The following is a 13,790-nucleotide window of genomic DNA, read 5'->3' as shown; positions in this document are numbered from 1 at the left end:
GAACAGTCCATTTATTTCTGCTGTTCCCTGCTACTTAACTGATATCCCATAAGTCTCTGCTTACTGTGTTTGTAAGTCACTTCGTCATTTTACTCAAAGTGACTCAAAAATGACTCAAATAAATAAATACTACTGGAAATATGAGAAGAAGCATAACCCACACTTCTCTCACGGCTTCCCATGAACACCTGAAACCATTTATAGATTAGAGTCTTATCATCATGATTACTGCACCCATTGGTGGAGAGACAAGCTAAACATTGATAAGCTTATCTTATCGCATGTAGCAACAATTTCTTTCCACTTTCCTAAAATAACTGTACATACTTTCCCTCCCAGTCCTATTGTGTCTGCTTCTACATCATGAATGACCACTTTAATGTAACATCTTTCCTCTTTAAAGAAAAATGGGCATCTCATTCAAATTGACTTTGCTGAAGTGTCCTCCTATTGTGTCTCTTTTTTTGTTATTATTGTACGGCAGACAATTGTTGAAATTTGTATTCAAACATGTACCCATTGTGCACTCCTGTAGATAGTTGAGAATGGTTTTGCATCTATTCAGAATATACCATCTGAACACTGAGAGATTTCAGTTTGCTTTAATATATATTGGGTGTCATTTGATAGGTCAGACTGTAGATGTCATACAAAATACTGTGCCTTGGAAGATTTTCTAAATGACTTGGGGAGGATCTGCTTTCAAAATGGCATTGCCATTCAAAACCTGAAGACATGCTCAGTCTCCTTTTATCTCTGTTTTGGAAGAATGTGAGCCTGGTGTATCATTTTGGAGCAGGAGAAAGGCTGCACCCTGCTAAGACAACGGAGATGTTTTTGACGCTTAGAGTTAATGATATCATAGAGGGTAAATGTATGATGAGGAGCTCTAATAGAGATGAACAGGCATCTCCTCTGAAAATTAGTGTGCGGGGTGAGAATTTGAAATTCATGGGGTGGGGATTGGCTTGAATTACTTAGGATGTAGCTGAGTTGGCAGCATTTGCTATTTTCAGGTGGAATCCAATCCCATGCTGGGAAATGCATATTGCGCAATTATAGATGATTAAGACTTCTTGTGCAAGAAGCCCACATCCACAAAATCTCAGACTTTTTATGATAAGGAGAGGATGGTGGCAATTCACTGTAAAGTGTGGGATAACAATTGTTTTGACATGGTGTCATCTAACCTCCCCACAAACAAATGAGACCAAAAGATTATTAAATAGCCAATATCATCTAATCTCCCTGCAAACATATCATATGGAGCAAAGTTGTCTGTATTATGGATGTGACCCCCTCTTGTCCCTCTCAGCCTAACTGGAATTTAGATAAGGTCTCTTAAGGAGCAGGCATGATGGAATTGGGATAGGAAGGTAACTTAGACCTAAGCCATATAGTAAGTGCTACGTATTTTGTGATTTTAATATATTACCCTGTTCTTCTGGGATGGGGTGGACTGAAACTCAAACTGATGCACATGAAACTGTCCCAAATTACTATTAAAAATCATATTTTGACTGAGAACATCTGTTGTTATACATAAATGTACAGAACTTATTACTGTTGTCTCAGTTGGTTGGGGAAAAATTAGTTGTACATCCCAATGTGGCAGTTAGAAATCCCTGTGGGGAGAGTTAATTTGGGCTGTTTATACTGACAGAATAGACGAGCATATTCCAATAAAGCTAAATGGCCTTTGATGCTTCCAACAACATGTTGGGTAGTTCACATGCCTCTGGTGGAGCAGCCAATGTCAGAAATGCTGGTTTCCAGTTATAGATAGGGAAGGGCCCTCCTCATGGGCATGGACTTTGATATAGAAGGTGATTTTGTTAAGGGCAATTCTGGGTGGGTAAATACCACACAACAGAAGATGGATTGTGAACTGTCATTTGTCATAGCACTTAAGTTTTCTTGTTGCATAACTGCAGCAGAATGTCTAAGGGTGATGGGTGTCTTAGCAAAAAACAACAACCAATCTTGGCTGTGAGTCCTGGAAGACCTGCTGTTGTTTATGTTAATTTTTTGGATCTTTCTTTTGGATCTTCTGATTTATGTGGTTTGGTTGTGTACAATTCGATGATTTGTTTCTTGTTTATTACTACTTTTGTTATGTTTGTAGTTTTGCAATTTTTTAAATATGTTGTAAGCTGACTTGGGCATGGTTTTAACTTTGGAAAGGTGGCATACAAATAAAATGATTGATGATTAATAGGGACAAAACTTGCTTACTAGAGGAAATTCATTACGTTCAAGGGATAATAGCTGGATGAGAGGTGTCACCTGCATTAGATTTTTGCATTTGTTGTGGGAGATTAATTAGGCATGCATTAAATGTCATGGCCCATGTGAAGGTCTAAGTTTTAGGTCACTGTAGGGAAATCCCCCTATACAACCACCAATATGGTGGGGTGCTGTGAGGGTTGGCAGCAACCTAGGGGACTTTCCCTGAATATATGATACATAGCTTCCTCTGATTAGTCATGCAATCTTGGCTCAGAGAAAATCCAGACCTATCATCTCAGGGCATGTGCAGACATCCAGCCACACTGAGCTGCTTGAGAACAGCAGGCTGCCCATGAAGGATATATGAATGGTGGAACAGGAAATGTAAGGGAGTTTTCAAGTGTGAAACTTAAAGGGTTACACAACATTGTTAGCAGTTTGCAAACACACAATGCACACACAGCAACAATGTACATTCATTACATGCACATGTGTGTGTATATCTGAATTGCCCGTGCGCATGCACACACACATGCACACATACACAGAGTGGTAGAATGTTTGTTCCTCTTTGAAAATGCTAATTTAAAACTTTGCTACACACTTTAAGTATAAACTGGCTTGACAGTAGTTGCACCATCTGGTAGCCCTTCAGGGATTTTCTTTTCCTTTTTTATTTAAATATGCACTACCAAATACTGGAAGAAGCAAATCAGATGGAAATGCAATAAAAGGCAATTCAAAACAATGTGATCTCTTTATCAAATATGGCAAAAATTAGAAGACAAACATCTCCAGGGCACAACAGTAAATGAACCATAACTGGAACAGAAAAAGATAGAATTTAAACTCACTACTGAATATTACTGAATTTAAACTTGGTATAAATATGTTGCTAAAGCTGCAAACAATGTCTGGTTTCATTACAACTAGAAATGTGTGTTGTTTTACAGTTAGTATGGAAGCAGACCCTCTTGAACAATCTTCCTTAAACTCATTATTCTCTGTTAGCATCATATTTATTACAGGAACATTCTCAGATGTCCTCTTTCTCACATTCAGGGCCCTGTGGTATGTTTACGCTGTTCTCTGTTTAGCCCGTTTTCCAGCTGTTTTATATGCGAAGCCCCCAGTGAATTTAGAAGCCCCACTCATTACTTGAAAATCCATCAGCATATAATTTATTGAGAAATAAATTTTGTAATAATTAAGAGCAGACTTATAAACAGAACGCCAAACCCTGAGAATTGCAGGTGACCTGGATTACTTTTAAATACACAGTTGGAAAACAATAAGCATGATTAACAAAAGGATATTAGCTTGTAAATATTTCTCGGATAGCTTTATAAACTTAGGTTCCAGGTCCTAGAATCTTCTTTTCTCTTCCCATGCCCTCATTTCATCCTTCTCAGGTGTAACACTTGGAATGCTAAGACTGTTAAAGGCAAAATGACATATTGTACTTCACTGGGTTTTAGTAACAGACAAGATGCAATCATTCTGTTTAGTAATATGCTTCTTCTAAAGAAGACTATGACGCTCAGAAGTGTCACATTTTAAATCTAGGGACTTGGCGTTAATGCCATATTGTATCTGTACCTGTATCAGTGTTAGTTTCGAGATTCAGTACTCTGATCGTCAATTCTTTAAGCGCTACTGAGGAGTGTTCCATATCTTTCCATAGACTTTATCACAGAATCATAGAATTGTAGAGTTGGAAGGAACAACAAGGACTGTCTAGTCCAACCACCTGCAATGCAGGAATCTTTCACTCAACCTGGGGCTTGAACCCATGACCTTGAAATTAAGAGTCTCATGCTGTAATGAGTGAGCTATTGCAGTTCAAACCATATGACACACAGCAGCAAGTGCAATTCATTTGCTGCGTCCTAAACAGACATTGATTTACAAAATGCAACTGAGAGTGCTGCTGAGTTGGGTGGGGGCTTTTGAGTGCATAAGTGAGGAAACCTTGGATAACTGAAGTTGCAAAAGAGACACCTTCATGACTATTAGCAATAGTCACATTGGGAGCCCTAATGGCAGTTGGCACCTTGAATTCACTATGTATTCAGATGAACACGATTATCCAGAGCTCTGTGTTAAAATCAGATGTGTTGTGTTGCTGCTGGTACAATTGTTGGCATCTCAACTTAAAGCAGGGATGGGGCATCTGTGATTTCACAGATCTTGCTGGACCACAACCCCCAACATCACTGATTGTTGGCCCTACTGGCTGGGGCTGAGTCCAACAACACCCAGAATGTGACGTGTTCCCTATCCCTGAATCAAAGTCTCTTCAGACTTGCTCTCTGCAACCTTCCTTGAAGGGAAAGGCTCTTTGGTGATAGGAGGCAGCATCAGAGGTGGCTCCATGGTTGAAAACATTGGACTGGGGTGTCAGGTGTCATAAGGCTGGGACTCTTTTTTTGACAGCTCATTTGGTCCTTCCTGGGATCCAGATCTCCAGTCCCCAGCCAGCTGAGTCTCTCTTGCAGTCTCAATTCCACCTCCCCTCCCTTGTTGGGACCTGCCCCTTGCTGTCCCCTTGTTGTTGTTCTTGGCAAATCCTCTGTTCACTCTGGTGCCCTGTGAGAATAGGACACTCACTAGGATGACATTGCCAATACAAAGGCACTGTGTCCTGAGTGTTCTGCAGTTTCCAGTGCCTACACGTAGCCATGGTTTGTCATTGACTTGCTGCAGAGCCTAGTTTGGGATTAATGAAGTGATCCTTCATCTCATTTACCACATTGAGCCAACATTCCAGTGTGTCTATGGAATTACTTTTGCATGTCCTACCATTTTTTGTTTTGCCTTGTTTTTACAGTTTGCCTTCTTATTTTCATCATTACTACAATCTCTTTATTAGTGTGTTAATCCTTTGGTCTTCCAGTTTCAGGCCTACATGTTACCATTAATTTTAAACACACAAATGTCTCCAGGTGGCATTTCCACTACTAGTGGCTGCCTTAATTTACACTTTAAAAGCCTTAAAAAAAACCCTTTTCCTCCTGTTGGTAATCATTTACAATTGGAATCTTGTACTAATGACTCCAGACTTCAAAATCCTTTTTTCCTTTTGCTTAAGCCATTTGCAAGCTTGAAAGGATCAGAGAAATGTGTGTGAGAAGCTCTTGATTGCATTAGAGGGCCAAGGCATTGCTCTTCCTGCAAAAAGCAAATGACCTGATCACTGCATCTCACATATGTTTTGGTTCAGCATAAAAAAGAAAATGAGATAATACAATAAGAACAACACTTGATCACTTGCTACAGAAGCACATTGCCATTTGATTCTATTGTTTCCTCTACCGATGAGGTTAACAATTGCCTATTGAAATCCAAGTAAGGTTTTTAATTGGAGGGCTGCTTCACCTTTAAGAGTTGCAGAAATGCAGCTCCAGACAAGTGAAGGGTTCACATTATATTTTTGCTAACCATGCAATTTTTTTCATCTTATCAGTGCAATAGAAATGCAGATACTCATGTACACACATGTTTATATTAGTTTTTTGGGGGAACCCCCCTAAACCCTAAAAATTAATAAATGGCAGGATATTTGGGGTGAGAAGGGATAAATACCAGCTGCAGAGGAATTCCTGAGCTAGCCTATGCAAAATGACCTGGCCAACCTAGGACCATTAAGAAACAATATGGCACCATTGAGAACCATTGGCAGTGCAGGAGAACTGTCCTTCCCTCTTGCCCTAAGATATGAACAGAGTCTGGGGGGTTGGAAGCTTGCCAGGGTAACTAGGTGTGAGGTGTCAGAGTATTTTAGCAAGGTGTTCTGGTAAGAAGAACAAGGAAGAAAGACTGGGGTCCATCTTGGGCAGGATGGCTGCTTGCTGGCTGGGGGAGATGACTTGGATTCCAGGGCTACACTGCTGTGGAGTACAAGCCCCTCTTGAAAGGACTGTCCTGTAAGATCTGGACTCCCTCCATACAGACTGAAGGTGTAAATAGATGAATAAATTGTATTTCTTAAAGCTACGGCAGTCTCTGTCATGTCTCAGTTCTCCAAAGCAGGCATAGGCAAACTTGGCCCTCCAGATGTTTTGGGACTACAACTCCCATGGTCCCTAGCTAACAGGACCAGTGGTCAGGGATGATGGGAGTTGTAGTCCCAAAACATCTGGAGGGCTGAGTTTGCCTATGCCTGCTCCAAAGGAACACAAATCCTGGGTGAGTGCCTGGAACCCCATGGGCTCTTGCCACTGCCAGGCAGAGAGAGGGGGAGACACCCAACTTTTATAGCAATATAATCATCAGATCTGTGTGGTGAATCAATCGCTAACCACATGGAGGGGGGTCTCCTGATAGAAATTCTAAAACAACAGCAGGAAGATGGTCAGTCACATACTTGATAGACTTCACAAGTTTGTCCTCAGAAAAATATACCCACGGAACACTTTTAAAGTTAATACAAAGGGTAATGCAAAACATCATTCATTTGTTAAAATTATTTCTGTACCACCTGTCATGTAAAAACAACACAAGGCAGTGTAGAAAAATAGATTCAAAATTAGGTTAAACCTTATTTATCAAATAAATAAGGTAATTTTAATTGAAAATAATATTTCTTTTTACTGACTGCTCCCATATGTAGCCCTCTGTCATGCCAAGATTTTTTGTCTCTAGCAAACCCTCCCCCCCACATTTGTCCTTGACAATGGTTCACAACCATATTTTCACTCTGGCCCTGCCCACTTGTATTTAGTGGGGTTGCCATACGTCTGGAACATAGCTGGCAATTGGCCATCAGAAGCAGTGTCCAGGTGGAAATCGCTGAAATGTCCGGGAAAATCAGGATGTATGGCAACCCAAGTTGAGGTTTTTCCTAGGTTTTGCAAAAAATAAAATAAAGCTCAAACCCTATATTTAGCCACACCTACCTTGACATGTGGTCCCCTCCGCCCAAGAAACATCACCACCTCTGATGTATACAGTAGGCAGTATATGTTCTAGCAAAATCAAAAGTTAAGCTTAGCCATTTTGGGGATTTATACACACATACATATGGGAAGCAGGGAAGCTGATATATATTTTATACTTCTCCGCCCCCTCCAAGTGGCTAATAGCAGATTGGGGGGAGAGGACAATTTAAATTGGGGGGAAAGACTGGGATAAAAGGCTGAATCACTTCTCCCCAGTGCCATGACTCTGATTCAGTTTGCCTTTGAGCCTAAAAAAGAAAAAAGAAGATCAAAGCCATTAACTGACCTGTGATCAGATTTTCTATGTTATGCCTAGGCTGGCCCAACTGCAAGAAGAAATAATCATGTTTTATGTCTGCAGTGTGAAACCACAAGCCAGGTGAGATTTTTACCTTGAACTTCTCTGCTCTGTAGTGATGTTACTTCTGGGGAAAAGCAAGCAGTAGATTTCATCTACGGGTGTGTAGCAGTGCATGAGAAACTTCTGCAGTTTACTTTACGCACCAGTGTTGTCAATTGCACTTATTCCGATTATTCCGTTTCAATGAGACAGACATATCATTCAAATATACAGCTAGCTATGTGTGCTGAAGTATGGCAGCCATAATGTTCATGTTGAGGTCCTATGTTTTTTTTTGTGAAAACAGTGCAGTGTATAGTGTGTTCATATTTTGACCTTGCTCCAAAGCCTGTTTACTCATAAGAAAGTGCCATTGATATCAGCAGGACCTACTTAAAGTAAATATCTCCTTTAATACCCTTGGGTGCAGCTCATGAGGCCCTGGAGATATGAATTCATTTAAAGCAGCTAGGTGTTCCCTCACCGCCTCTTGGGCTGCAGCTCCCTCTGTGCATCATTTATTCTGTTATCACCAGGTTGAACACTGCTTTCGTTTTGGGTGAAGACACAGGCAAAGTAGAAGTGGAGTTCTGCCTTCTCTCTGCCTTCTCTCTGTCACCCAATAGCATTTATCCATCTCCACACAGAGGATCTCCTGTTTGTCCTTCCTCTTGCTTCAAACATAGCTGAAGAAACCTTTTAGAAATTATTTTAAAACTCTCACCATTCTGAGCTCATGCTGAATTTTGGTCCGCCTAACCTTCTCCCTGCAATTGTTGACTACTTGTGTAACCATAAGCTTAAAATACAATGAAAAGAAACTTTCCCCTAAGAGTTGAATCCTGGCCAAGTTGATAGATTGAAAGCTAAAGAGTACCAGAGCCTACCAAAATTCCTCTTTGATCATTACTATGGAGAGGAACAGAAAGCTCTGCAATTTCGTTTTGCTGATCCTCTTCCAGTTGTTGGTTACGGAGAAAGCTGCCACATCTAATTTTGTTTGTGTAGTCCTTCCGTTTGCATGAAAGGAGATAATGTAAACGAAGAGGAGGGAAAAACACTCCGGAGGATGACAAGTTCAGATTACTAGCAGAAGCGAGCCAATTTGTTATTCATTAAATGCTAATGAACTCAGCACCCATGTTTTATTTGTTGTACCTCGCTTCAGACTATGATGGTCATGAATCACAGTCAAAGTCCATGATAAACAAACATGTCAAAACAAGGCTTCCCTATAGCACAATGTGTCAGTCCTCAAATTCTAGGGAGCAGAGAGAGCCACGACCTTGGAACCCATTGTGATGTTACCCATAGCTGCTCTTTTTAGGAGACTACTGTGGCACGATTTGGCTAAAATGGGAATAAATGAGGAGGGTGGGTATAGGGCCCCCTGCCTTCCACCAGTTCCAATGGGTACCAGCCACCACTGTAGATATGTTATAACCACGGGGTAGAAAATTGTCTACATATATCATTTGCCCAATAATAATTGCTGGAAATGTAATGAAACTGAAGGCACCTTTTACCACCTTTGGTGGACGTGCCCAAGGATCAAGGTCTTCTGGGAAATGATCTATAATGAAATTAAGAAGGTCCTTAAGTGTACCTTTCATAAGAAACCAGAGGCCTTTCTCCTGGGCATGGTGGGCCAATTGGTGTCAAGGAAAGATAGGACGTTTTTTATGTACGCTACAACAGCAGCAAGAGTTCTTTTAGCAAAATATTGGAAGACACAAGAGCTACCCACATTGGAAGAATGGCAGACGAAGGTGATTGACTATATGGGACTGGCTGAGATGACTGGCAGAATCCGCGACCAAGGAAAAGAGACGGTGGAAGAAGATTGGAAGAAATTTAAAGTTTATCTTAAGAACTGTTGTAAAATTAATGAGTGCTAAAATGTCATGGGTAATGTAAAACAGAATTGCAACGATAAACGATTGGGTTAGAGAAAAAGGATTAAAGAAATTGAATTATAAGTAATTGAAATTAGGGGTTGCTGGAAAAGTTTAAAACAGGGATGCAGAAAAGGGAGGTATGGGGAAGTCGTTGAAACAAGGTTTAAGGAAAAGAGGTTACGAAATTATATGTGTTTTTATGTTTGTTTGTTTATGTATTGTCATTTGTATTGTGTTTTAATATATGTTGGAAAATTAATAAAAATTTATATATATAAAAAAGAAAATTGTCTACATAAAAAGAATAAATAAGCATCCCTATCCCTGGAGTGGGCTTTCTCCTTCAGAGCCTCAATGCCAGCCCTGGATAGCAGCTGTAAGCCATGTCTGATGGGCAAATGGGCCTCTGCAAGGGCAAAAAATTCCACTTTTTCTTCTATGTGGGGATTGCCTTCATGTGCCTCCCTAAGTGATATTTGTTCCTTTTTTGTTAAAGAGTCAGGGCCATTTCTGGCCCATTGGCTCCTCTGAGTACAGTTTGCCGTCTTTTTATATAGCTGTCCCTATTTAGGTTATTAAGCATAATCTTATTGCTAGTAAGCAACCTAATGTTAAACCATTTAGCTTCTCCTAGATTACATCAGTGAAATGAGGACTAATATGGGAAATTAATAATACAGCAAAGCTTTCATGTTCTGCTAATATAGGTATGTCATTCATGCCAGCTGGATCTCATTTAGTCTTGTTGTGAAAATGAACAGGATGGAATGCTTCAGAAACAGGAAGGCTTTGGATATCCTTCTCAGTCACTTAACAAACACATCATTTTTGAATTCAGTAGCCTACCCAGACTGCAAACAATAATTGACAATTAATAATGAATTATTAATATATCATTACTGTTATTATTATTTCTGTTCTCATCTTGAATCTAATCACTGAGTTGGGTTTTGCTTTTCTATATTTCACTGAAGGAGGATTAAGTGATCCAAAACAGAAATCATTTATAAAGGTTGAATGTTTAGTCCAGAGAAAGGAAGAAAGGAATATATTTTTAAACATGTAAATAGGGCATCTAAAGATGAGGGTCAATTGTTCACCTTGTCGATCAAGTACAGGAAGCAATGGGTTTTAGCCTTCTTTCCTATTACAAGGATTATGTAGATTGCAAATCTGAAAGACTAATTTATGCATGAAATAATGGCTCTCTAATTTGCATTTGTGAAAACTGAATATGTTCCATTCATAATTGTTATTTATATAAGTTTGAAAGTTAATCATGCAATGATGTGATAATTTCATATTTCCTGTATTTATGGAATGCTTGTAGTTCATAAATATAAATGGTGATATTATCTGCATATCAACTGCAAAATTCAGTGGATGCCTGCATTAAAATTCATATGTAGATACATAAGAAATGGTGTTTGTTCATTCACTTTTCACAAATGAATTTTCCCCCTATTACTTATCATGGTAATAGCACTGGCCCACAACGTGTTTGTAAATGACCCCCTACCATGTTTTGAAAATTAATAGGCAGTATCTATTTTCTCATTGTGCTAAATTATATTATTATATTATATTATTAAAAACTAACAAAAACCAAATTCTTAGGACAATGTTTTCATAAAAGTTCTACAAAGGCAAGTTTCTTACCCAGGGTCCCTAGCTTTCAAACTGATTGCTCACAAAAGACATGGGAGGGAATGCCATTTCTATTTTCCCACCCGAAAAGGGTAAAATCTGTTGTCAGGGCTACCCTAGGTCCCAGCTCACAAAGGACCAACGCTGCTTCGTTGTTAAGTATAAAAGCCTTTATTGAAGTTCAGTTTCACTTCCAGAGCCGCAGCGCGCAGCCCCACGTCTAAAGTGTCAGACCACTGATGCTCCGTCTGAGTCTCCTCCCCCTTGACACCAATTTAAGAGTCTAGCCTTGCTCCACCTTCTCCGCTGCTCCTTCCTCCTCTGGGTCCGCCTGCCCGCCGGGGTTCCGCCCTTTCTAGCCTCTTCTCCCGCTGATTCCCCTGAGCCTTCTCCCTCCCTCCGGCGGGCTTTAGGAGCTGGTTCCCCATCCGGGTCTCCTGCTGTTCCGCGCGCCTGCACATTTGAACTTGGCGCGCGCGCCCAGCCAGCAACTTTCCTCCTGACCGTTCCACTGCTGCTGTCACTGCTTCCCCCATCGGGGGGGCTAGCTGCAACTGACCTCCCCTCCGTTGGAGGCGTGGTCAGCCCTGACTCCCTCTCTGGAGGAGACACTGCTCCTGACACATGTGACTCCTCCCCCCCACTACGCTCTGGTGGGGAAACTGGTCCTGATCCTCCACTGCTGCTTTGGGGTTCCCCTCTGGCTCCTTGTTTCTGGTGCGTCCCCCCTGGGACCCCCCTTGCCCTGACCATCGGCGCCCCCTTCTGGGAATCTTCTGATTCGCTGGAGAAGCTCATGGAATCTCTCGGGCCACTGTCATACTCCCCTACGCTGCCCTCGGATTCTTCCCCTTCGCTCTCCCAATCCTCTCTCCCCAGTGCTCCTGCTCCTGATTCCCTGACATCCATCCCCCCCTCGAAGCCCCCCCTTCCCCCCTCCCCCTCTTCGGGTGTGGGTTCCGGGTGCTCCAGTCCAGTGGGTGTGAGTGCGGGATACCATTCTTCCCCCCTGGTGTGTAGCCGGTCCACTGGATCCGGCCCAACCGCAACGGGCTCGTCGACGTCGATTTCCTCTGCTTCCATCTCTCTGCTGATGTGCTCGAATCCAGGATCCTCCCCCAACACGTCCATGCCCTCCCCTCCCCCGGGTACCTCTGGTGAGACAGCTTGCAAAGGTCCCCGCAGCAGCTCCCTGCGCCACCCCACCTCCGGTTGAGTGTCCCACCAATAGGAGCGGTCTGTGGCAAACCCCGAGAGAGACCCCTCCGAGGAGCTAGTGTCTGGCGTCGTCTCTTCAGCTGATGAAAACCCCTGGAACGTACTGGCTGACAGTGTGGGCGTGAAGAGCCAGTCGTCGAAATACTCTGCCGGCATAGGTCTGTGTGGGAAGAGTGCATGGAACTCGTCTTTAAGATAGTGCTCCTCCACGGCATAGCACGGTACCCACCTGTTGGCACTGGCTGGGGTACCTTCCCTGGCGAGGAGGTATTCCACCCCCTCTTCCCCCCACCTCGAGTCCAAAATCTCCGTGACCTCGTTGAGTGGCGTCGCCCTCCGTGACCCCTCCCTCTTCGGAGATTCACTAAGTGTGTCTGGCGCGTTCCCTGTCGCCTGAAACCTGTGGGGTTCCCTGTAGGGTGTGAGCACTGACCTATGAAAGACTGGGTGCATTCTGGAGCCCTCCGGGAGTGTCAACCGGAAGGCCACTGGATTGATTTGCGCCGCGACCTGGTAAGGTCCCAGCTGCTTGTGCTTGAGCTTCCTCTTAGCTAGCGTCCTGGCCGGCACTGCCTGGGCTGCTAACCAGACCCAGTCCCCCACCTGGATGTCCTCCCCGACCCTCCTGTGCTTGTCTGCCTGCATTTTGTAGGCGTGTTTCGCCAGTTCCAATTGCCTGCGGAGTTGCTCGTGGACCTCCTGTAACTCTGCTGCTAAGTGCTCTGCTCCCCTTGGCTCCCCCTCCCCCTTCGTCTCTAACCCTGGGAAAGTTCTGGGATGCCGCCCATTATTGGCGAAGAACGGTGTCACTCCCGTAGACCCGTGCTTCGTGTTGTTGTAGGCAAACTCGGCCAGCGGTAGGTAGTCCACCCAGGTCGAGGGTTGTTGATTGGCGTAGCATCGCAGGTACTGCTGCATGATGGCGTTGACCCTCTCCGCTTGTCCGTTGGTCTGCGGGTGTCGTGCCGACGCTAAGTTGATCTTGACGTTCAGGATGCCCAGCAGCTTCTGCCAGAAGCTCGAGACGAATTGGCGACCCCGGTCGGACAGGATGGACCGCGGCAAGCCGTGAGCTTTGAACACGTGGTCTATGAACAGCTTGGCGGTCTGTTCCGCTGTGGCCACCTTCGCGCACGGAATAAAGTGTGCCATCTTGGTGAACATGTCTACGACCACGAGCACCGCTGTTTTGCCTCGCGAGCTGGGCAGATCTGTGACAAAGTCCAGGGCCACTCTCTCCCACGGTTCGAGCGGCGTCTGTAGGGGTTCTAGTAGACCCGCTGGCTTCCTGTGTACTGGCTTGGCCCTTTGGCAGGTGTCACACCTGGAGACGTAATCCGCGACTTCTCCCCTCACCTTGGGCCACCAAAAGTCTCTGGTTACTAATTCCGCCGTTTTGTCCTTGCCGAAGTGCCCAGCGCTGGGCGCGTCGTGTAGCTGCTGCAAGACTTTCGCGCGGAGGTCGTCTCCGGGCACGTAGAGAGCCCCTTTGCGGATGAGCAGTCCGTCTCGTATCTG

The 13,790-nt window shown here is 43.5% G+C and overlaps 1 protein-coding gene across 1 annotated transcript in view; it reads left to right on the top strand.

The window, feature by feature from the left end:
* LOC310746584 (uncharacterized protein) overlaps window positions 1-13,790 on the top strand; it is a gene marked incomplete at its 3' end in the record, with an annotated part of 191,676 nt that overhangs the window by 131,256 nt on the left and 46,630 nt on the right. Inside the window, exon 4 of the mRNA XM_083580492.1 lies at window positions 7,486-7,548. Coding sequence (XP_083436618.1) covers window positions 7,486-7,548 — 63 coding nt within the window. The remainder of the gene's footprint in view (window positions 1-7,485; window positions 7,549-13,790) is intronic.

The sequence above is a fragment of the Podarcis filfolensis genome (genome assembly GCF_964270895.1).
Source record: "Podarcis filfolensis genome assembly, chromosome: 1".
Taxonomy (NCBI): Eukaryota; Metazoa; Chordata; class Lepidosauria; order Squamata; family Lacertidae; genus Podarcis; species Podarcis filfolensis.
The sequence above is the reverse complement of the archived record's forward strand: the minus strand, read 5'-3'. Positions and strand labels throughout refer to the sequence as shown.